Genomic DNA, 22,151 nt, shown 5'->3' with positions numbered 1-22,151 from the left:
GAGGGGCATAACCTCTGGGTCATTCCTATTGTCTTGATTTAATTCCTGCATTGTGTGGAGGGCTGGCCCCCAGGGGTCCAAATCACCTCCCACTAGAAACCATTTGGTGATTCTTTTCACCTCTGCTCTCAAGCAGCCTCCATTCTCAACTCCATCCCGCTTCTCCCAGGTCCTTGTTTCTCACGGCTGCCTTTGCCGGGCTAGAGAGAAATAGCTTAGGAAAACTTCAGGGGCCTTCCAAAATTTGGCCACTAGAGGTCCCGTGTGTTTCATGAGGAGGAGGCTGGCCAGGGAGGGTGGAGCTGAGGCGGCTGGGAGCAGGGCTAGCCCGCTAAGCTGTTCACCTGGCAGCAAGACGTATAGGAAAGGTGAAGGGAATGGGGCTAGAAAGGGGAACACGAGGGGCAGCAGAAACAGCCATCACTGGAGGATATATGGGCAAGTCAGTGGCCCTAGTGAGAAGTGACAGGTATATTTTGGGCAGATCTTTCATCCAGAGCTCGAGGATGTAGGTCTGCGACACTTGTCACTGCTTCCTGTGGGCCAGTGATTCTCTCTTCCTGTTGGCCAACTCTAGTCTCAGCCTCTGCCTTTGCAACATACCTGGAGGCTACCTTCATTTGATAGTGGCTGGTGGCAACCCGTCTGGGTCACTATGAACTGCCTCGTCCACTTGCAAGCACGCGAACCTGTCAAGGCCTGGGCTCTCCTCTGCAGACCTAGGTCATGACCCTGAGCCGCTGACTTTCACCTGCTGTACATGGAGCTCCTGTTTTCTTGGCCTCAGGGTGTCTCTTGTTCACTTCTCTATATCCCTGCCTAAATCTGTAACAGCCCAGAGTCCCTGAACATCTCCTCGTGAGGGATTCCAACAACAGTTGGCTTCCCTCCTCACTGGGGGCTCCCTCTGCTCCTGAAGGGCATTCCTCACTTTTGCTACCCATCCTCTCCCTCCTCTGAGCCTTCCCTAACCCTCAGCCTCACCAGAGGGCCTGCAGGACCTCAGGGCTGAGCAGCGGCGCCAGAGATAGGCTGGCACTTGGGAAAGGTGAAATGGCTTGCGGTCTCTCCCTGTCTGGGATGTGCCCTCCGCTTCGGGAGCTGGGAAGTTCCACGGAACATGAAAAAAGCTCCGTCAGCAATCAGGGGATCCCAGAGAGTTCTGGCATCACATCTCCTGCTTGAGGGCCAGGCTCCGACCCCCAGCAGGATCTGCCTCTAACATTCAGAACCCATCGTGTCTGGGTGTTTGGTTTGTTCTCTCTTAGCCAAAGGGAACTTCCTGTTTGAAGAAAAATCACCGTCTAAATTCATTTTCTTGGCTCTCGCCCAGCCTTGACAGCATGATGGCTGACAGATCCAGTGTCGGTGAATCAGACACACTAATGTTCTCTGCCTCCCTGGCGCCTCTCCCCTCCCTCCCACTGCATCTCCCAGATGTGAATTTCCTGGGGTGTGCAGGACGTGACCCAGGCCACCAGCCGTGGTGGGTGGGGCACAAGGGAGGGGAGATAGAGTTCTTGCTTATGTTGTAACTTTTATGGGTCCCCAAGAGTGGAAGACGGTGCGTGACATGGGCTTCCAACAAACCAGTGAGTGTGCAGCTTATGAGTGGAGGGTTTGGGCAAAGAGAAATAGAGAGAATGGTCAGCGTGGCGGTGAGGGAACTGCTGTTGAAACAGAACGGAAACATGCGAAATCTTGGTGGAGAGTCTTCTACCTGATCCCAATGAAGACCCCTGGGCCTGACAGCTGGGTCCCCCGGAGAGGAAGGGATGAGAAAAAAAACCCCAAAACTCCTGCGGAAACTGCGGACATGGTTACTTTTGTGTGCACACTTGGAAGGCTCCTGCAAATCCGGCTCAGCTGTTGTTTACAGCTTTGGGGGAAAATGGTTCTTATGTTCTCTGTTTGCAACTTGGTCACAGGGGAGAAACTACCACAGCCCAGTGAGGGGAGGCGGCCTCATTTCCCCCCATCTCACAGGGTCGAAAGACCAAGGCCCACAGAAAGAAAGAAACTCATTCTACTGGGATGGACCGAGGGCAGGCTGAGGGCAGAAACAAAGAATTCTGGCTCCCAACCTAAAGTTCAGGTAATTTCTGCCACCTGCCCAAGGAGACAGCTAAGCAAAGGAAGTTGTGAGTGAGGCAGCTGGACTGGAATGAGAGTGTGTTTCTAAGCTGTGTCATGCTTGCCAGGTAGAACGGTAATAGCTAGTTCTGTGCCTGTCCAGTTATGTGGCCTGAACAAAGACAGAAACATACCCCAGGGCAGCAGCAGACAGTTCTGACGGTTCTCTAATACGTGACTACTTGTGTCCATGGCCAATGGAAAGGTTGTTCCCACCTCCAAGCAGAACCACTGATAATCCTCGTCCCTTTCTCTAGGGAATTCAAAGACCACGGGGCATGAACTCATCCACACCTATTAATTTGGGTGGGGGCAAAAGCATTTCTCTATAAATATCAAGACTCAGAGAAGGCCAATCCCCCATTCCGCTGTCATAAAGCCACGAACAGGACCCGCTCCCTTGGAATCTAAGCCCAGCGGATACCTTATGAGAGAATTCTCCTCCTCTGGCTGAACTTATCTGACTTAGGGCCAAAAAGTAACTGCCTAGGTCTTCCCCTACTTTATGGCACTCACATTGGCGGAAAGTTGAGACGTCAGGGTGGCCACTTTTTCCTGGGATGATTCCAGTTCCCTACGAAGCTTCCGGATTTGCTGCAGAGGGGAGAGAAATACAAACTTATGGCAGCAGCAGAAGTAGGAGATCTGGAAGCAGAATGGGGCGCAGTGGTGTTAACAAGCAGAGACAAAGGCTTCGCACCCTACCTCGGATTGCATCCTCTCCTCAGCCTGAAGAAGGAGCACAGAAGGAGAGAAAGAGAGAAGGAGGTAGTTACTACGGAGGTGAGGAAGCCAGGCCCCAGTGGCAGGGCGGGGAACTTGAAGAAGCGTGACTCAGAGGTACAGAGAGCCCGAAACTCAGTGTCTTGGCCCTGGCCCCTCACAGGATGCGCTGAGACCCTATCCTTCGGTTCCAATAAAAGATTTCTCTGGGGCGCCTGGGTGGCTCAGTGGGTTAAGCCGCTGCCTTCGGCTCAGGTCATGATCTCAGGGTCCTGGGATCGAGTCCCGCATCGGGCTCTCTGCTCAGCGGGGAGCCTGCTTCCCTCTCTCTCTCTCTGCCTGCCTGTCTACTTGTGATCTCTCTCTGTCAAATAAATAAAATCTTTAAAAAAAAAAAAAAAAAAAAAAAAGATTTCTCTGGAGCTCGTCTCCAGCCAACTTTGGCATTGCCAAGAAGGCTAGGAAATGAAACTCTGGTTGATCTGAAGATGAATCCTTACTGCCACTAACTTGAAAGAATAAAGAATTAGGGGCAAAACAAATCTGAGAACAGAGTTACACCTAATGGCCAAACACAGCATGCCCAGTCCCCTGCAGGGAACACTTGGTAAATTCTGTATGCTGTTAGCATGCTGGAGTCCTGTACACCTGAAAGTTCCCAGCCCGCCTTGCCCTGAATGCTTCCCACTTCCCCTGGCACAGAATGGGTTCTATCACAAGGGGACTATCGCTTTTTCAAAGGAGGGGAACCAATGACACCAGAGATTGCTCAGGAATCGGTGGTGAGGCCAAAAAGACCACTGAGGAACTGATGCACTCAACCCAGTGCTCCAAGGTCTAGGCGCCTTCCCCCGTCCCCACCCCAGATCCACAAGGCCTAACAAACAGGTAGCAGTCCCCCTCCCCCACCCAGTTCCCCAACCAACCCAGGTTCTGGGGAGAAGGGCAACAGTATGTGAGAGGGGATGAGGGAGGAAGAGAAGTAGTGCTCTTACTGAGGAGTAAGTGGAGGAGGCACTGGAGGCCAGGGACAGCACTGAGCCATGAACTGAAAGAGAAGCAGAACACAGAGTTAACAGAGGGTTCCAGGGACAAGGGGTTCCTGGGCAGAGCCCGAAGGCAGGAGTTTGGATTCAGATTCTGGAGGGCATCTGGAGCCAACAGGAAGAACACCACAGGGGGACCCAAATGGCGTCATGACAGCCCCGAGCAGGCAGGTGTCTGCTGACGAGGCAAGGTCCTGAGCAGAGCTAGCCTCCTCCTTCAGTCTATATTCTCAGGCAGCCTGGGGATGGCGGGACCTCGCTCAGCCTGCTCCTGCTCCGCGGGGCACGAGGGTTCAGGGAGAGGGAAAGGAGATGATCGTGGACAGGCATCATCTTCTCTTCCCAGGCAGGAAAGTACTTAAGCTGCGGAAGAGGGGAGTTTCTCGTCAGAGCGGCTCGGAACAAATCCTGCCATTCGGCCTGCGCGTCCTCTTCTCGGCTCTGGGGATCATGCGGATGGCCATCGGCCTGAAGTGTAAAACCCTCCTTCTGACGCTTCACTAGCCCGACTGACAGAACCACAGCGCCCCTGCAAGGTGGCCTCCAGGCGCGGTGGCCTGAAAACACCAGCGGGAAGTCGGCTCTCCGGTGAAGCCTGGTCTTCCAGGCTCTGGCCCTTAACACCCACATCACCACAAACAACCACAGGGCCCTCCCTGAAGCTAACCCTTGGAACATTCTTGCAAGAGGAATGAGATGCCTAATTCTTTCCTGGGTTTTAAGAGCCACCCTACATCCCTGGATCTTTTCACATTTGCTGAAAGACTGTGGGGAGGAGAGGCTGCTGCTGGAAAGATGGGGAGGAGCTACAGTTCTGGGAGCACTCGGAGGGGTTCCATGTAACCCTTCCATGCTCCATTTCCCTCCCCCGGCCCCGATGGCAGGTGCTCCAGCCCAAAGCCCCAGTGCCAGACGGTGCCACCCAAAGGTTTCTGGGCCCCCAGACCCTTCAAAGGGATGGGAAGAAAGAGCTGAAATGGCCCCGACTCGATGTTCTGTGAATCATATACGTGTGTGTGGTGGTGGTGGCGGGGGTGGTGGCGGGTGAGGGGACCCAGCAGAGCTGGAATGAGCGTGAACCGCGCTGGCATGAAGTCTCACCATCGTCCGTGGGGTCTCGGAAGGATCCTGACCGAATCATCCCCTTGGGTCTCTCGGCCAGGGACAGGGTGCTCCCCATTTGGGAGCCGCTGTACAGCTCGAAGGCCGCCTCGTGGGTGGGGATGCTGTTGGAGCGGGTGATTCTTGGCGTGGTGGCCGCAGTGGGACTCACTGGAAGGACAGAGGGGAGGGGGACAGGAGAGGCAGGGGGAGGGCAGGAGAAGAGGCAGGGTCATCAGCTCTCTGGGTCCCTTGGGGAATGGAGCACCAGGAGCATGGGAGGCAAATGGTCAGGGGTGGGGGCAGGAGAGGAAGGGGTGGGGGTGGGGGGAGTGTGCAGGCAGCTGCTGGTTAGGAGTGGGGTCTCTCCCGGGGAGATCGAGCCCTAATGGAGAAGGACCCTGCTGTGGGGAATAAAGGGGTAACAGCGTTTCCTATTTTAAAAGACCTTCCCTCAGCCCTGCCTGCCCGGGAACTGTCGCTTTTGAAGGTCAGGCTGGGGGAGCCTCGAAGCTTTTCTAAAACCTTCACATCACTTGCATGTGCCAATGGAATGGGATGTTGTGGTTCCGTAGAATACAACCGGCAGCCTGGGAGGACTAAGAATTCAGACCAAGACTCAGATCTAAATGATGACAAAGAGGCAGCTAGAGAAGGAGGCCAGGCTATGGGCTCTGATGGGCTCAGCACTGCGGGAGGGACTGAGGCTCTCCCCACCAGCAGTGTCATTCTAGTCCACTGGCCGGTTCTGACGCAGCAAGAAAACACACCTTCCTGCCCAGCGTTCCCTGGCTGGAAGGTCAGATGGGTGGAGCAGGTGACAGTGTCAGGTGTGGTTCCTAGAATCTGCTTTGACCCTGGGCTCTGCTGAATCCGGGCTGACCCTGCTCCCCTTCGCCCCTCCCCCTGCTGGGGTTACAGCCTCCCTGGGTTCACACCCACAGCTCCCCTTGCCTATTCTGCCTCCACAGAGGCAGGCAGAGGTCTACTCCCTCCATAAGGACCTGTGAAGAAGATTTTACACCTGCCTTGGACCTTTCGAACACGTAAGGTGATCACGGTTTAGCCCAGCACCTTCAGCCTGCAGCATCCATGCCTTTCCTCTGGTTTGGTTCTCAGTGCAGACGGAGGACAAGCTGGCCCCGTCCCCCACCTGACGGCCCTTCAGAGAGCAGATGACCTTTCCTTACAAATCACTCCCTTCTCTAGGCAAAATGATCCTGATTCCTAGTTTTTCCTCAAATTCCCCATAGTCGTCCCATAGCCCATCCTCATGTTCCCTTACTGCGTTCCTTCACTCAGCTGAATGAGGAGGTGGATCTAGCAAGACACAGCAAAGCACACGCCTGCCCCAGGCTCTGTTCTAAAGGGGTTCGCCCTGGGCCCATCATGGCCTGCTGCTCCCTGGGGTCAGGCCTCCACCTGAAGCTTCTTCCCCTCCCTGCCTCTGAATCAGCCTTCTCGTCCTGCCTCCCTCCTTGCCAGCCTTTCTCCTCAGACTTTTGAAAGGCCAGGATGTGTCTTCAGGCGCGCTGCCTTCAGGATGAGGCTGGTCCCATCGTCTGCCATCAACAACGGTTCCCTCCTTCCTCTCCGCCAGCCCAGCCACGTAGTGTTGCTGCCTTGGGCCTGGTGGCTCCTTTCCACCGCCGACTGCCTGCTCCCTGCGCTAGTCTGATCTCCGGGCCTCGCTTGATGGCTTTCCCGCGCCATCGCTCAGACTCTCCAATGCCACAAGCACCCTACTCCTTGTGCCTGGGGGCGACTTCTCAGTTGAGGACCTTAGAGCACTCTGCCTTCAGTCTGACTTTGGATGGATAAACTGAGGCACCACGAAGTGACCCAATATAGTGGGAGTCAGAGAGGAGATGGAGCCTAAAGTCCAGCTGCCTTGCCTCACACGGCAGGGTGAGCCCTGCCTCATCCCATGCCACAGCGAGTGACCAGAAGCACTGACCTATGTTGGTAAGTTGGCCCTTTGCGCTCAAGGACATGGAGAGTGCAGGGGGGGAAGGCAGCTCTGACTGGTCGTCGGATTCGGGCAGCCCACCAATGGTATGGGAGTGTCGCCTCTCCTTGGTCTCCTCCTGGGACTGAAGCTGGTACCTGTAGGGCACAGCAGAAGGGCTCAGTCTGCGCAGCTACAAAGGGCTATCAGAGCAGAGGTCTGGCGGGTGTGGAGGTTTGGAACGCATGACAAGGAAAAGGGGGAGCGGACAGAACCATCTTAGGAGGGAGGAAGACACGTGCGGACTCAGCGTCTTCTCCCACACCATCAAGAGAGTCCCGAAGGACCGGCAGGTATCTCTATGGGATATCCTGAGGTGGGGACTGAAATGACAGGGGGCCAGGAGAGCCTCTACCCAGAAGCTCAGGACAGAGTTTTACAGCTCCATATGTGGCCTTCCCAAGGGCGGGAGTTCACCTCACTGAAGAACTCAGTGCCACAGTCCTGTGGAGGACTGGGGTGTCCTGCTCATCCCATCTGAATGGCCCCCAAGGTAGCCTATTCTCTCTCCAACTTTGAAGGAGGAAAATTACAGAGAGGACGTTGGATCAGGATTGGGCTAACATGGGCTGGGACAGGCAGGTGGAGGAGTCCCACAGGCCGACTTGTTTCTCCTCTGTCACCAAGGAAGAACACAGGCTATAAGGCCACCTCACACATCACAGCAAGCCTGGATGGGGCGCTAGGAGGTACACGCGCAGGAACCACATGCCAGTAACTCAGCTAAAGGGGACCCTGAATTCATGACTGGGACTCAGGACAGGTCAAGTCACAGTTTTTTTCATACAGACCAGGAGCCCCAGATATGGGGAATGGCAAACACATTGAAGAGTTGGTTACCTGAGCCCTTTCTTGGGAAGAGTGTTCCGATCCCGCTGATTACTGTGCAAAAAAATAAAAAGAGAGAAAAGCATGTGAGTCCATCTTAGAAACCAGAGTTTGGGACCACACGTTCGTGTGACACAACAGCTAACACAGGACATCAAACTGTGAGCCCATTTAACTCTGTGAACAAAATAGGAAGATCGCTGTAGTCCGCCTCTGGGCTCACAACTCGAGAGATTCAACGGAAACGCTAATGTCTTCCTCTGTTGGGCATCAGGATGTGGCTGGCTATTTAAAAGATCCTATTAAGGTGTGATCTAATAGAAGCCAGTGTGGCCTCAAAAGTAAACGCTTTGGATTACAGGTGAAACTAATTATGAAATCTTGGCTACCTCACTTAATTAGTCTGTGTACCAGTGCACCCCGTGTACAATCATCACAGTGATAGTAATAATAATAATGATGATGACGTATAAACATAGTCACTGAAAACCTACTTACCTCACGGCGCTGTTGTGAAGCAAACGAAATTACTTCACGTATGTGAAAAAACGTTTAAAGCCACAATGTGACAATGAAATACGGGACCGTCTTAACTGATGGCGAAAGGAGCCAGAGGCACAGCGACAGACCCAGGCTCTGAGGTGTCCCTCTCCACCCACCTGTCCAACTGCCCAGTTCTGGGGCTTCCGCTCCAGGCCAGCTCTTCTGTTTCTTCCTCTGGGGGTGCAGCGGCAGGGGCAGGTGGGGTGGGACCAGGAGTACTGCTGGGGAAGGCACTGGGCAGGCTCATTGGCATCTGGAGGGACTCCATGCTCCTGTGCAGGCCTGAGAGTTTGGGGTACATGCGGGTCTCTTTGGGGACACTGAAACCACTCATCAGCTCCAGGCCCTGGGAGAAGCTGGCTGAGTTAATATTGAGAATGGGTGCTGGACTAGGGGTGAAGCAAGAAGGAAGAGGGCTCCCACTTGCTGAACTTGTGGGATGCAGGTCTGGGACCTTGGAAGCGTGGGCATCACTCGATGATGGCAGATCCAGACTGTTGGAGTTGACCTTGTCTAGGTTGGCTAGTGAGGGTGGCTTGACAAAGCTCTTAGCTGTGGCCCTGAGGGAAGTGAAAATTAAATAAAGTATTTAGAACCACAGAGTTCCAGAAGCAAGAGGCAGATGGGACCTTAGAGGACTCCAAGTCTCATTTCCCTGTGTCTGGCTGTTCAAGCAGAGGCTTATCCCAATGCTGTCGTGAAATACGTTGGAAGGAAATCTGCTTGTGTGACTTGGGGTCCTTCAAGTCTTAGTGAGGGGGACGGCACATGCGTGTGGGAGACACAGGCCGATTTACATACAAATGGATACATGTGTGTCAGTAGACAATAGTAAAACCACTAGTACAAGCACTGAAGACAGGTTAAGGGTTGACTGGGGAGAAGCAACTTGGCATACAGGGGAGTGGGGGGCTGGGAAAAAGCCGTGCAAAGGCCCAGTGGCAAACAGTGGCCAGCCATGCCTCGCTTAGTCTCAGGAGTACACGGATATGGAAAATAAAGAGCAGACAGATGAGGAAGAAGCCGCCCAGTTTGGGTACCTGAGAGGGGTTGGTGGCAGCTCTGTCAACTTGGTGGCCGGAGGGTGGCTGGCTTGGTTCTTAGGAGTACTCTCTGGGGAGCCAATGCTCTTCAGGGAGATGTTGTCCGAGTCCAAGGCCACTGCCTTGGCTTTGGCTTTCTCCTTTTCCCGATCCGTCTGATTGACAGGGGCTGGAGTGGTCCGCCCACTGGCCACCTTGGAAGGTTCCTTTAGTCTGGAAGGGGTAAGGCCCCCCTGCTTCGTGCTGAGGAGGCTGGGGTCAATGCTGCTGCTAACAGGGCGAGGTCCGCCCCGGCCGCCAGTCACGCTCATAGAACTGGACTTGGCTGGCCGGGGCAGGCTTCGGTACTGGATGTTGGAACGGGCGCCAGGAGCCAGGAACCCAGGCTCCGCACTGTTGGACACATCTAGGCTGGTCTTGCGTCCGTTCACGGGCTTGACAGGGATGCCTGAGGACTTCTGGATCTTGCTGAGAGTGGCTGAACCACCCGTCTGCATGACGGTGGCGGTGCCTGTGGCAGGAGGCGGCTTCTTGTAGCCAAAAGATCCCGAAGTGGAGGGGCGGGCAATGCCGGAGGGAGGCTTCTTAGCATCGCTCAGGCGGTCCCGGCCGGCGTCCGACGAGGAGCGCTGCAGCCCCGTGTTCTTCACTGCAAGTTTGCCCTTGTCGGTAGCTTTGCCTTCAGGTTTGCCTACAAGAGGGCAGGAAAGGAAGTAAGGGTAGCCGAAACTGGCCAACATCACAGCAGTATCCCAGCAAGTCCTTTTCTTTCCCTCCACAGGAGAAGGGAACATTGTCAATGTACTTTGGTACACAGGTGAGTGGGCACTACGTAAGCTGATGGCATTTCTGGCCAGAGGAAGGAGACCGGGCAGGAGCAGCCTCAGGGTTTTGTTGGCTGGTTTTGCTTTTTGTTATTTTCTCCTTCTACAGCAGGATATTCCATTCTGGTTCAAATGGCAGAGGCAACCACAAAGGTTATTAAAAAAGAAGTACATCACTACTGGATATTTACCCTAAAGATACAAATGTAGTGATCTGAAGGGGCATGTGCACCTGAATGTTTATAGCAGCAATGTCCACAATAACAAAACTATGGAAAGAACCTAGATGTTCATCAACAGATGAATGGATAAAGAGAATGTGGTATATATACACAATGGAATACTATGCAGCCATCAAAAGAAAAATGAAGTCTTGCCATTTGCCACAATGTGCATGGAACTAGAGGGTATTATGCTGAGCGGAGTAAGTCAATCCAAGAAAGACAATTATCGTATGATCTCCCTGATATGAGGAATTTGAGAGGCAACAGGGGAGGTTTGAGGGGTAGGGAAGGAAAAAATGAAACAAGATGGGATCGGGAGGGAGACAAAGCATAAGAGACTCTTAATCTCACAAAACAAACTGAGGGCTGCTGGGGGGAGGAGGGGATGGAGAGGGGGGTTAGGTTATGGACATTGGGGAGGGTATGTGCTATGGTGAGTGCTGTGAAGTGTGTAAACCTGGCAATTCACAGACCTATACCCCTGGGGCTAATAATACAGTATATGTTAATAAAAAATTAAAAAAAAAAAAAAAAAAAAAGAAGTGCATCAAACAACTGGTCAAGGAAGGAAAAAAAGGAGGGGATGCAGATAGGGTATGGTCATACCGCCTTGTAAGTAGAGACTGGAGGGAAATGAGGACAAAGGCAAGAAGCTACGCAAGGGGCCAACTTTGGGGGCAACACAATTCTGATCTATTGTTTTCTTGGGACCTCCCTGGGAGGTCAAGCAAGCACCTTGTAAAGACAAGTACACCAGCCGATGGTCTTGTCAAGTGTATGAAGGCAGGTCAAACTAGTCTCTGAACATAACACACTCCGTCTTCTACCTCTTCCGAGCTGTATGATTTTGGCTCTGCCACTTTACCCTTTTGAGTTGTTATTTCTAAAGTTGTCGAGTGGAGATAGTAATATCCATCTTCCCTAACCCACAGGACTGTTGTGAAGACCAGATCATAACCATTAAAGCACTCTGCAAACATCTGCTATCATCCTGTGGGTTAAGGACCTTTAAAAAGAGGAGCAACCCAAGAAACAAGGTCTTCACCCTTGTCCCTTCCTTTCCTCGGGGCTCACCTGCGACTTTGAGGGCGCTCTGGGCTGTGTGAGTGATGGGGGACGTGACGGCCACTGGAGGGGTCTTGCCCTTCTTCAGGGAACCAGGGTGTCCCAGGCTCACAGGCTTTTTCAGTTCTCCAATCTTGGATGAATCATCACAGCTCTCGGGCCGCTCTCTCCGCCACTTCGAAGTCCCGGGTTCCATCTTTAGGCTACCACTGTCGTATTCCAGTTTTTTGGGGGTCTTCTCCTCTGACTCACTAAACCAGCTCAGCCCACTTTCGGCCAGTGAGCGCTTCTCTGAGTCTGTGCGGAGCTAAGGAAAAGACGAGAAAAAGCAGTGTGAGATGCTCACCCGGGGATGGAAAAAAGGAGGCAGAGGGGATGGATTCTGGTGGGTGGGTGGCCCCACTCTTTCCCGAGTGTTATGTCAACCCAGGGTTTCTATGTACATCTCTAGGGGGCAGGAGAAAAGACATCCAATGTGTCTCAGGGCTTTTTTTTTTTTCTTCTCTGGTTGGAATAGCTCTTATACGCATCATTCCAAGTTGGCATGGGCGCTAAATACAGGGGCTCCTAAGACAATAGCTAATGTCTTAGGTGACCACTTGGTAGCCTCAGGTTTTTTTGGACCAGCTCTGAAAGGACCTGGCAAAGGCACAAGGGAACCAATCCCAGGGAGCGGGTGGGTGTATGTGCAAATGCATCTGGCCCGTGGTTCATCTTGAGAGGGTGGCCTAGGTGTTTGCGAACTCACGTACCACTATTGTAGAGTTCCTGCGAGAGGCAGTGGGAGTCGTTGGGAGGGAGTTGAGGGAGGAGCTGGCATTGAACTCTTCTGAGCTGAGGTTGTCTGAAGCATCGCTGAGCCCACTGCTAATGGAGCTGCTTTCATCCCAGCTGTAGGACAGGAGATAAAGGTTATCAGTTAAAACAGAAGCCAAGGCAAGGAATAAAATTATCATATGGATGGAAGAACAGCTGTATTCTAATATACAGACTGGCCAAGAGGAGAAAGCCTGAAGGTTAGTCCCGAGTTTGCCAGTAACTTGAAATATGATTTGCGGCGTTCTTTTATAAAAGAGACTCTGCCTTTATCTGGCAAAGGAAGACATTACATCCCCTTAACAGAAAGGGATAGCACAAAGACAAAGTAATTCTTGGATCCGTCTAATCATACAATTTCCTCTCCCGATCAACGGTCTCCATCCTTATAGGTACCATGTCTTTGTTCATTTCTGGATGTGTTCTCCAGGTACTTCCCCAAAGTTTTTCATACTGGTAACAAGGACCAGAAAAAGATTTATCTTTTCTAGGACCCCCTGACCCCGTCGTTTCTCATTGCTCCCCCGCTTATACAATTCCCTGACCCTGGGATCAGGCTTCGCTTCCAAGCAGCATGTACTGCTTTGCTGATAAATGAACCACACTTTAGGAGCTGTGGCCAAGCAGAAGCCCCAAATTTGTGCTGAATGGTTTCCTTTTCCCGCCAACTGCTTGGAATATCAGATCTGTGGTATCTGGGAGAGACTGGTGTTGAGCGTCTGTACCTGCAAGTCTTCCTATAAAGAACCCTGGTTCGTATACTAAGTGAAATTAATGCAGCCTCCATCACTTTGGACCTTGGACTCTACAACCTCCCTCGGCTGTTCATTTTTGTGTTTAACAACTTTTGCAGTTAGAAAGTTAATTCTTACCATCTGACCTAAATAGCCTCTTCTGCCATTGATACCAACTTCCTTTGTCCTCTCCTTATTGGCTGTTGGCAAGTTTCTTCTTCACATTATTTTCTGAGTTCAAAATCTGTCTCCTAGAACCTTTCTTCAATAGTCCTGTGTTCTACGCCTTCCACCGTTTCTATTACTTCCTCCTGGACCCAAAAATGTCCTTTAGATTTCACTCAAGTTTTAGAGCCCACAACTCAAACATGGACTTCAGGAAGACCACACTATGAGAGCTTTTGTTTGTGCCTGTAGGAATCTATTCTCTAAACCCTGGCATCTGTGTTCACAGATCTGTTTGTCAGCTTTGCGTGTGTGAAGGATTAAGAGGCTGAAGATGTTTTTTGTGAATTAGCCGGTGTCTGGAAAATTTTTCCTTTTTGATTTATTTTGAGTTTCAGATCATGGAACAAAAGTCAGACATACAAGCCATCTAAGTTCTTGGCCCAGATTTCAGCTGGCCTCCCTTTAATTTATTTGCTGGGAAGAGGAAAGTGGGTGGTTTGGACATTTGGCTTGGCTGCTCTGGAGTGATTAATCCCAATACATTGAGAAACAGCAAAGAAAGGACGGGGATTAGAACACACTACAGAGTGATTTCAATTTTATTACTAAGCAATACAGCCCTTACTAAAACAAGCAACCTCTTTTTCCCTCCACCCATGCCCTATATTAATCCTGCATTTATCTTGGGCTAAGATATCACAGCCCCCATTTTGTAGAGAAAGAATACTGAGGAGGAAAAATAAATTGGCTTTATGATCCTATCAGCTCTTCTGGATCAAGATAAGATCTCTGGCAAGCAAACAAACAAACTATTCACAACATGTTCTCTTGGGTCAAAGACAGAAGAAGCCTGTAGCATTGAGCCTTCCATCTGAGATTAATTATTGGTAATGAAGGTCTTGGAATGGAGCAAAGTCTTATGAAAGGGCTCTTGCAAAAAAAAAAAAAAAAAAAAAAAAAAAAAAGCAAGGACTGCTGCAGTCCACCAGTCTAAAGGAAACCTTTCCTTTGCCCTACATTTATGGAAAGCCTCACGGTGAAGTAAGGGAGGGGAGTGCATCTTCTCAGGAAGGGTTTCAGTCCTCCTCGCCCAAAAGACATTCCTCCCAACTTACAGACTCTTTCCATAAAGTGAGAGGGTATCAGCCTAAAATTCTTGGGCAAGATTGGCTAGAAGATTTAAAGATTTCCTAGGAAAATTCCTTTGCAGATTCTGGACAAAAGAAAAATTCTGTTGTCCTTACCCAACGGTTAAGCTCTTCCACTGGAGATGCTCCCTGGGAAGGAGCCCATTTTCCTTCTTTAAGACAATATTAGGAAAATAATGGATGCTATAGTTAAGACTCAAACATTACATGAAACTATAATGGGAAAAAGGAAAAATGCCCCCTTTCTGCCCTCCCACTTTTACTTTTTAAAGAAACCACTGTTAACGGTTTCTTGTGCTTCCTTCGAGAATATTCCAACGCTTCTGCGTTCCTGCTGCTTGCTCTCTGGATCTGCAGAATAGCTGACGTTACGGGACCACACGTCATCACCTGGGTCCTCTTGACCAGGCTCCTCAGTTAGAACCTCAGTCTCCCTCTTTGCTGGTTTACTTTCTCGTTTTAGAGAAGTACCTCTCTTCTAGGAGGTTTCTGAAAGAAGAACCTTGGGAAGAAGCAAACTTGGTAAGATCTGACACACTATAAAATGTCTTTGCTCTGTTTCTTACATGTGAAATTTTGGCTAGCCACAGAATTCTAAACTGAAAGTAATCTCCTCTGAGAATGTAAAGGCATCGCTCCATTGTCTGGCCTCTCCTGTTGCCATTCTGATTTCTTGTCCCTAACACGTGACCTGTTTCTCTCTGGAAAGTTTTAGCATCTTCCCTGGTATTCTAAAGTATCATTAATGACATGCCTTGGTGTGGACTGATTTTTATTCTTTGAGTTAGACACCTTCCTGGGCCCTTTTCATCTAGAAGTTTTCAGGCATTATTTCTTTGATGACTTTCTCCTCTCCATTTTTCAGTTCTCTCTTCTAGAAGGTCTATTATGCAGATGATAGATTTCGAGGCTGATACTGTCTTCCTTATTGTCCAGCACTACCTCCATTTATTTATTTATTTATTTATTTATTTAAGATTTTATTTATTTACTTGACAGACAGAGATCACAAGTAGGCAGAGAGGCAGGCAGAGAGAGAGAAAGGGAAGCAGGCTCCCCACCGAGCAGAGAGCCTGATGTGGAGCTCGATCCCAGGACCCTGAGATTATGACCTGAGCCGAAGGCAGAGTGTTAACCCCCTGAGCCACCCAGGCACCCCTCCATCCATTTATTTTTGAACTCCACTTTTGGGGCACTGGCCGTAATTTTTACCTTCAGTTGCCTCCATTACAATTTTCATTTCTGCTATCATATTTAAAATTTTAAGGGTACTTTAAAAATAGTATATTGTTCTTTCCTTCAAGGATGCCATCCTATAACTCTCAAAGATACTCATTCACTCATTTATTCGGAGGGCCAGATTTACAATCTCTTTGTACAATTTCTGGCTCCAAGTAGCTTTTCTCTGTTTGTACTGGTGAGACTTTCAGACGACAGACCCTGCTTTCCTGTTGGGTGATCCTTGGCTGTTTGCGCAGAGTTAAGACTGGAACACCCATGACAGGTTATTCAGAAACTTTGTGTACATTGGTGGGACTTGTCAATAATGGGTTCAGTATAGGGAGATGTGATTGGACTTATTTAAGTTTTTTCTCTTGGGGGTTTCAGATTTCCTGGAGATGAATCTTCCAAACTCATGACCAGAGTTGCCTTTCCGGAAGTAGCAAAAGAGAGGATAGAGAGTTAAGTGTTTCTTATATAAATTTTAAACCAATCCTCCTGATTTTAGTTTCCTCTCTTCCCTCCACTAAGGGCACCTGGTGTCACAATTGTCAAGCTTTTTTGAGGGTTCAGAGCTGCAAACACAGTGGCTGTGCAGCTTTCCCCACCACTGGCTCAGGATTCAGCTTTAAGTTGGTTCAATCGGTTCACATGTGCCATTCCGATTTCCGGCTTCCCCCAACTTTGTGGCTATGATCTCTTCCCCCTCCTATTCTTTGTCGTTGGGGTGTTAAGACTTAAGGAACAAAGAACCACCACCCGCCCCCGCCGTCTTCCCTGCACTGGGAGCAGCTCTCCTGCCACAGCCTGTCGTCCCCTGAAAATGGATGCATGTGCCAAGTTTGTCTCTTGGTCAGAGCACCTCTCCGCTGTTGAGAGGATCATTGTCTGCGACGGTGCTAAAACCACCAGAGACACTGACGGATGAGAGCCCAACTCAGCAGCCTGGCAGCCCCTCGCCCCGACCTCACTTATTCCCACCTGCAGCTTCCTATCCAGCACCGTTCCAAGGGACATCTACACAGCAGCCAAGTTCACTGGGGCTGGGGCTGCCATGGTAGGGCTGGCTGGCTCTGGGGCCGGAATTGGGGCTGTGTTTGGGAGCCTCATCATGGGTTATGCCAAGAGGCCCTCACTGAAGCAAAAGCTGTTTTAAGCCATCTGGATTCTGCCCTCTTTGAGGCCCTGCAGCTCTTTCGCCTGATGGTGGCCTTTCTCAGTCTCTTTGCCACGGGAAGGAGCCATCTCTACCTCCCTTAGGTCTTTGTCCCGTATCTTATCTGTCTTGTATGATCTTTTTCCTGTATCTCCGCAGGCAGCCTGGGGAAAGTGGCTGGCTTTGGGTTTGACAGAGGAAAGACAAATAAATAATGTATAAAGAAAAGAAAAAAGAAAAAAGAAACCCCAAACCCTTTATAATCATTTTACTCTTGTGGTAGTTGTGAACTATATTAAACTAGTGCTGCCAGCAGGAAAACACCTCTGAATGACACTTAAACGAGCCTGCTCTTTCGGATTAGATGTTCTGATGGGGAGATTTTGAGTAGATTGAGGAGAAGACACATTAACTTTACAGTTCCGCCACCAGATCAGGAAGAGCCAGAAGGAACAATCTGGATGATGTTTTGAAGAATCAAGAGCCTGGCAGAAAAGAGGCTGGATAGATGCTGTCCCACCCAAAACATGACTGCCTAAGGGCTAATAACGGAAAGTCTCTAGAAGAATTTGCAGACTATCAGCTAATGAGCCAGACTTACTACAGGGTAACTGCCTGGTCATTCAAGTTCAGAAGGAGAAAGACAAGCAGCTTAAATATGGCACCAAGGGTGCCTGGGAGGCTTAGTTGGTTGAGCATCTGCCCTCGGCTCTGGTTCGTTGTGAACTCTAGGTTCCGGGAATGAGCCCCGCACTGGGCTCCCTGCTCAACAGGGAGTCTGCTTCTCCCTCTTAGATAAATAAATAAAATCTTTAAAAAATAAATAAATAAATATGGCACCCAAATAATAAACAAAGAGGAGGGCAGGGCTCAGAGCTCACCAAGGCTACTGCATCTGTTCTTTGGCACAAAGAAACTCTCTCAGGTCACTCTAAGCCGGGTTTTGCGATCTCCTGTTTCTCTTTAAATCTTTTTTTCGCATAGATCTCAGGGGCAGAAAAGAGGGTTGGGCAGCAACAAACTAGGTCTAAATTTAGGAGAAAAACCAAATGCAGAGAAAGTTAATATTCGTTTGTAATCCAGCCTACTTGTAAATCCAGACCACCATCACCAACAGGCAGCTGATGCAAAAGAGAAATGTTCTCTTGTATGTTTGTACCATTTATTTTGCATGGTGTGGAAGTGTTCATTCTGGGAAGGCTGTTGGAGGAATACGACACTTTACCATTTTTATCCATTCTCGGAACGGAAGAGAAAATAGGTCAGAATAAATATATGAGAGATTAAGTCAGATATAAACAAGATGATGAAAATGACTCTTGTCAAGGATATTTCTAAAGGACTAGAAAACAGGTTATGGCAGTAAATTAAAGATTTTTCTCAGCAGGATATTCATTTTCTTGTTTACTGATCGCCTCATATCCTTTAATCCTCCCTCCAAATCTCAAACGTCTCACTTCCTGTTTCCCTGAAAAGTATCACAGTTTCCCCCCTCCCCTCCGCCCCCCCGCCGTCACCTTATCAATAACTTCAGTATGGCTTTAACTCTTTTTCCTTTACTTCCCTCCTCAAGAAGTCTATAATTGTGTGACCACTTGCCTCTCAAATCTCTTTTTCCTCCACATTTCTCCTGCTTCTGCTCTGGTTCACAGCTAATATCCTCTCACTCAAACCACTGCAAAAGCCTTCTTACCGAACCCCCCTGTCTGTAAATTCTCTGTCCTTCCAACACACACTGAATATAATCAAGCCTAATCACCCAAAAGTGTAGCACTTACCTACCAAACCTTCATTAGCTCCTCACCGCTGATAATCCTAAAATCAAAATTCTAAGGCCCACTGCTCAAATTACCCACGGGCCATCATTAACATAGGGTGATGACTAAGAGCACAGATGCTGTAGCCAGACTACCTGAATTTAAGTCCATAGGACTCTGCCTAGGGTTAAATTAAATTTCAATTGGGCAAACATTCACCGGACTCCTAGTATTGACAATACGTGACAATCTCAGTTGCACGGGCATTTAAAATGAGTGATTATCAGAACGAGCTCACAGTCCAAGGGTGGAAGAAGACATACATGAAATGAATATCATATATGAAGTATAGACAACATACACAAGAGGATTCAGAGAAAGGAGTGATTTAATTTTCCAACAGAACCCAGAAATATGACTTTGCCCTGTTAGGATACAGATAAACACAATGCTCACCTCCTTTTGCCTAGTCCCACCCTGCTCCAAATTCTTATGTCCTCTAGGGTTCCCATTAGGTGATAAGCTGTCTCACCTAATTTCTTTTTGGAAGTACAGGCCTGTCTTATCATCACTGTGCAATCATCTGTGTCCCGCTGAAGATTCTGAAGTCCTGGCAATATTACGGGACTTGACAACAATGTACATAAACCCTACCTACTTTCCACGGGTTTCTCCCTAGCTCTTTCTTCAATGCCCAGATCAAACCAAATTTTCTACGATGCATTCTATGATCTTCCTCGCCAGAAGAAATCTCCTTCTTTTATGTACACTAGACTGTATTTCCCTGAGGGGCACGACTGAGTCTCCTATGTACCACTATGTACCTCTCATACAGTGTCTTGTACATAGTGGGCTTAGACACACTTGCAGACTTGAACTCCTGGCTTCTGTGTAAGTAGGAATGCATAAACTCAGGGAAAGGGTTAAGATTTTGGAACTGCTTCTTAATATTCTCCAAGAATGATTAGTAGTTTGTTTCTAAGAAATCCTTGTTTCAGAGGAAATTTATAAACATTCTTTTTTTTTTTAAAGAAATTCCAGTTCTCTGCTTAAATTCTCCATCTATTATTCAAGAACATAATCCACCTTTTCTAATAGAGCCTTAAAAAAATTTATAGAAAGCATTTTACAATGTTGTCTGTTAATTCCAACATCTGGGTCATCTGCAGGCCTACTTCTATTGACTATTTTTTCTCTCAGTTATATTTCCTGCCTCTTCATATGATAGCTTTTTATAATATGCCAGATGTATATAAACAGAGAACAGCATACATATACCTAGAAAAGGATGCACCCCTTCTGTCAGGCTGTTAGGATTCAGAGCCGAGTTGGTCTCATCTGTAGCAGAGCTAGGTCTGGGCTTTGTTGTCTCTTTGGTTAAAGTCAGTGCATCACTGGGGCGCCTGGGTGGCTCAGTAGTAAAGCCTCTGCCTTTGGCTGGGGTCATGATCTCAGAGTTCTGGGATCAAGCCCCACATCGGGCTCTCTGCTCCGCAGGGAGCCTGCTTCCTCCTCTCTCTCTGCCTGCCTTGTGATTTCTGTCTGTCAAATAAATAAATAAAATCTTTAAAAAAAAAAAGTCAGTGCATCACTGGTTTCAAATATTTTGAGGGTAGGATCAAGATTGTCTCAGTAGTGCCTGGGATCTGACCATAGTGAGACTCCAGATATCTCTCTATGTTTTATAGCCCAGGCACCAGCTTTTGGGGCTGCTTGTGGAGTTCTCTTTACTCTTGGTGGGCTGCTTCTATATACTCAGTGAAGGGCCATTGTGCTTTGAAGGGGTCTATTAATATCCTCCTGCCTTGCTCTCAAATTTCTCTGTAGTGTGTTACTCATAGGTACTCAATGAATGCTCTCTGTGCACTGGGCAGGGATGGGGGTATTGTTCTCATCTCTTTGCCCTGCCCTCCACTATTGACTTGCTGCCACTGTGTGTATTAAGCAAAGTCCTCATGGGAAAGAATGAGGGGTGGGTGGGTACAACATTTGCTCTGGGATTTAGTTTCCCAGCCAACATGTAGCCTCCAAAAGTTCTGTATGAAGCTGAGCTACCTTCTCCTCATTATCACCTATGGTAGATATGTATACTCCTCCTGCTGCTGGGTCACTGGAATGACAACAGCCATGCATTTTTTCTCTCCTAGGAAGGGCTCGTTCCTTTCTGGAATTTAGTTCAATTTGAATACTTTGTATTCTTAGATATTCAATGGTTTGTCTTCTAAGTTATTTTTGTTATTTATCCAGCTTATTCTTGTTATTTGGGTGGGAGTGCCTCTATTGTTACACTATACCATTCCTTTCAACAAATCAGCTTCTTGAGTGCTAATTCATCAAACCCCCCATCTAGGGCTATAAGAATAGCAACAGATTCCTCTTTCTGTTTTCTTGCCCACTTCCTAGCCCTGAAACCACAGTCTTAGGGACACTCTGGTGCACCCTATCTCCTCTGTAGGATGAAAAGAAGGACTGTGAGGCCAGCTCAACTGAACACTGTTCTGTTTGTGTCTCTGCTGACACATGGCAATGCACAGGGCAGGGAACACTCCTCCCCTCTGGGAAAAGCACCAACACTAACGTAGTTCTTGGCTAGGACTGGCCACCCCTCCCAGACTTCTCTCACACAGTCTGCTCCCCATATTTCAGGTCCAGCCATTCCACAGAACTTGAATAGCCAAGGGAGCCTGCGGGCAGCCAGAGGGCCAAGGGTGTGGGCTAGCTAGTGGGAAGGGTGGACTAGCTTGTGACTACATAGGAAAAAATCCTCATTGCTTCTCTAGCACAGTGTGGTTCTTAAAAGTCAGACTTGAATACTGGATCATTTCTCCATTTGTCCAGAATATATATGCCTGGTGAGTTAGTAACCAAATTTCCCAGATTACTTACCACTTAATGGGTAAGAGCTCTGTACACAGAAGCTGACTTTGTCCTCTGAAAGTGGAGAAATATCTATAATAGGCTGGTTTTAAGAAATGGGATTTAGGGGTGATTATTTTTACTTGTAGGCAGAGTTTATGGAATTGGAAGCCTAAGATTATATCCCAAAGAGATACTTAGGACTTCTTGCTCTAGGAAAGGAAGGGCAATGCTTTACCATCTAAACTAAAACAGGCTCCAAGACATCAGGAAGCTGTGTGACCACACAGTATACCCAATTTCGGAGAACTAAATCCCCAACTATTTATAAAAAGAAGCCAGAGTGAGACTTGGGAGGTTTTTCAATCCCCATCACTGTACCAACAAGGGTGACTGTATTCTATGAGACAAATGAACATCAAACGGGGAAGAGGAGGAAAGGTCGCCAACAGCCACAATTTTTGATATTGTCTCACTTGCTGAAATTGATGGACAGTGGCCTAGGTCAGCAGTTAAAAAGGAAACAATGACTAATGCTAAGACAAAATGTAGATTAGACATGAGGTCTGATGGCAATCTGACAGCCAAGGTGGGTGGGAGGCTAGCAAAGGTGATGACCCTGACTCTAGGTTCCTAAGAGTCAGATGGCTATGGATCAACACAAAAGGAATATTTTGAGAATTTAAGTGCTTGAGATAATGCTATCACTGGATGGTTCTGCAGCCAAGAGTGTTTCATAATACCTGCACCTGAAAGT

General features: G+C 48.8%; 1 protein-coding gene and 1 pseudogene across 9 annotated transcripts in view; one reads left to right on the top strand and one right to left on the bottom strand.

Moving 5' to 3' along the window:
* Positions 1-22,151, bottom strand: part of NAV1 (neuron navigator 1) — a 251,490-nt gene that overhangs the window by 24,926 nt on the left and 204,413 nt on the right. For 4 of the 9 annotated variants that reach the window (XM_047703999.1, XM_047704000.1, XM_047704007.1 and 1 more), the window contains 10 exons: positions 12,291-12,429; positions 11,548-11,845; positions 9,423-10,116; positions 8,499-8,942; positions 7,852-7,893; positions 6,961-7,109; positions 5,004-5,174; positions 3,852-3,904; positions 2,839-2,862; positions 2,650-2,727 (listed from right to left, as the gene is read on the bottom strand). In XM_047703999.1, coding sequence (XP_047559955.1) covers positions 2,650-2,727; positions 2,839-2,862; positions 3,852-3,904; positions 5,004-5,174; positions 6,961-7,109; positions 7,852-7,893; positions 8,499-8,942; positions 9,423-10,116; positions 11,548-11,845; positions 12,291-12,429 — 2,092 coding nt within the window. The remainder of the gene's footprint in view (positions 1-2,649; positions 2,728-2,838; positions 2,863-3,851; positions 3,905-5,003; positions 5,175-6,960; positions 7,110-7,851; positions 7,894-8,498; positions 8,943-9,422; positions 10,117-11,547; positions 11,846-12,290; positions 12,430-22,151) is intronic. The other 5 variants (XM_047704002.1, XM_047704003.1, XM_047704005.1 and 2 more) reach the window with 3 other exon arrangements.
* Positions 16,449-16,885, top strand: LOC125086229 (ATP synthase F(0) complex subunit C2, mitochondrial-like; annotated as a pseudogene).

Source organism: Lutra lutra, chromosome 15 (genome assembly GCF_902655055.1).
Source record: "Lutra lutra chromosome 15, mLutLut1.2, whole genome shotgun sequence".
NCBI classification, from domain to species: Eukaryota; Metazoa; Chordata; class Mammalia; order Carnivora; family Mustelidae; genus Lutra; species Lutra lutra.
The sequence above is the reverse complement of the archived record's forward strand: the minus strand, read 5'-3'. Positions and strand labels throughout refer to the sequence as shown.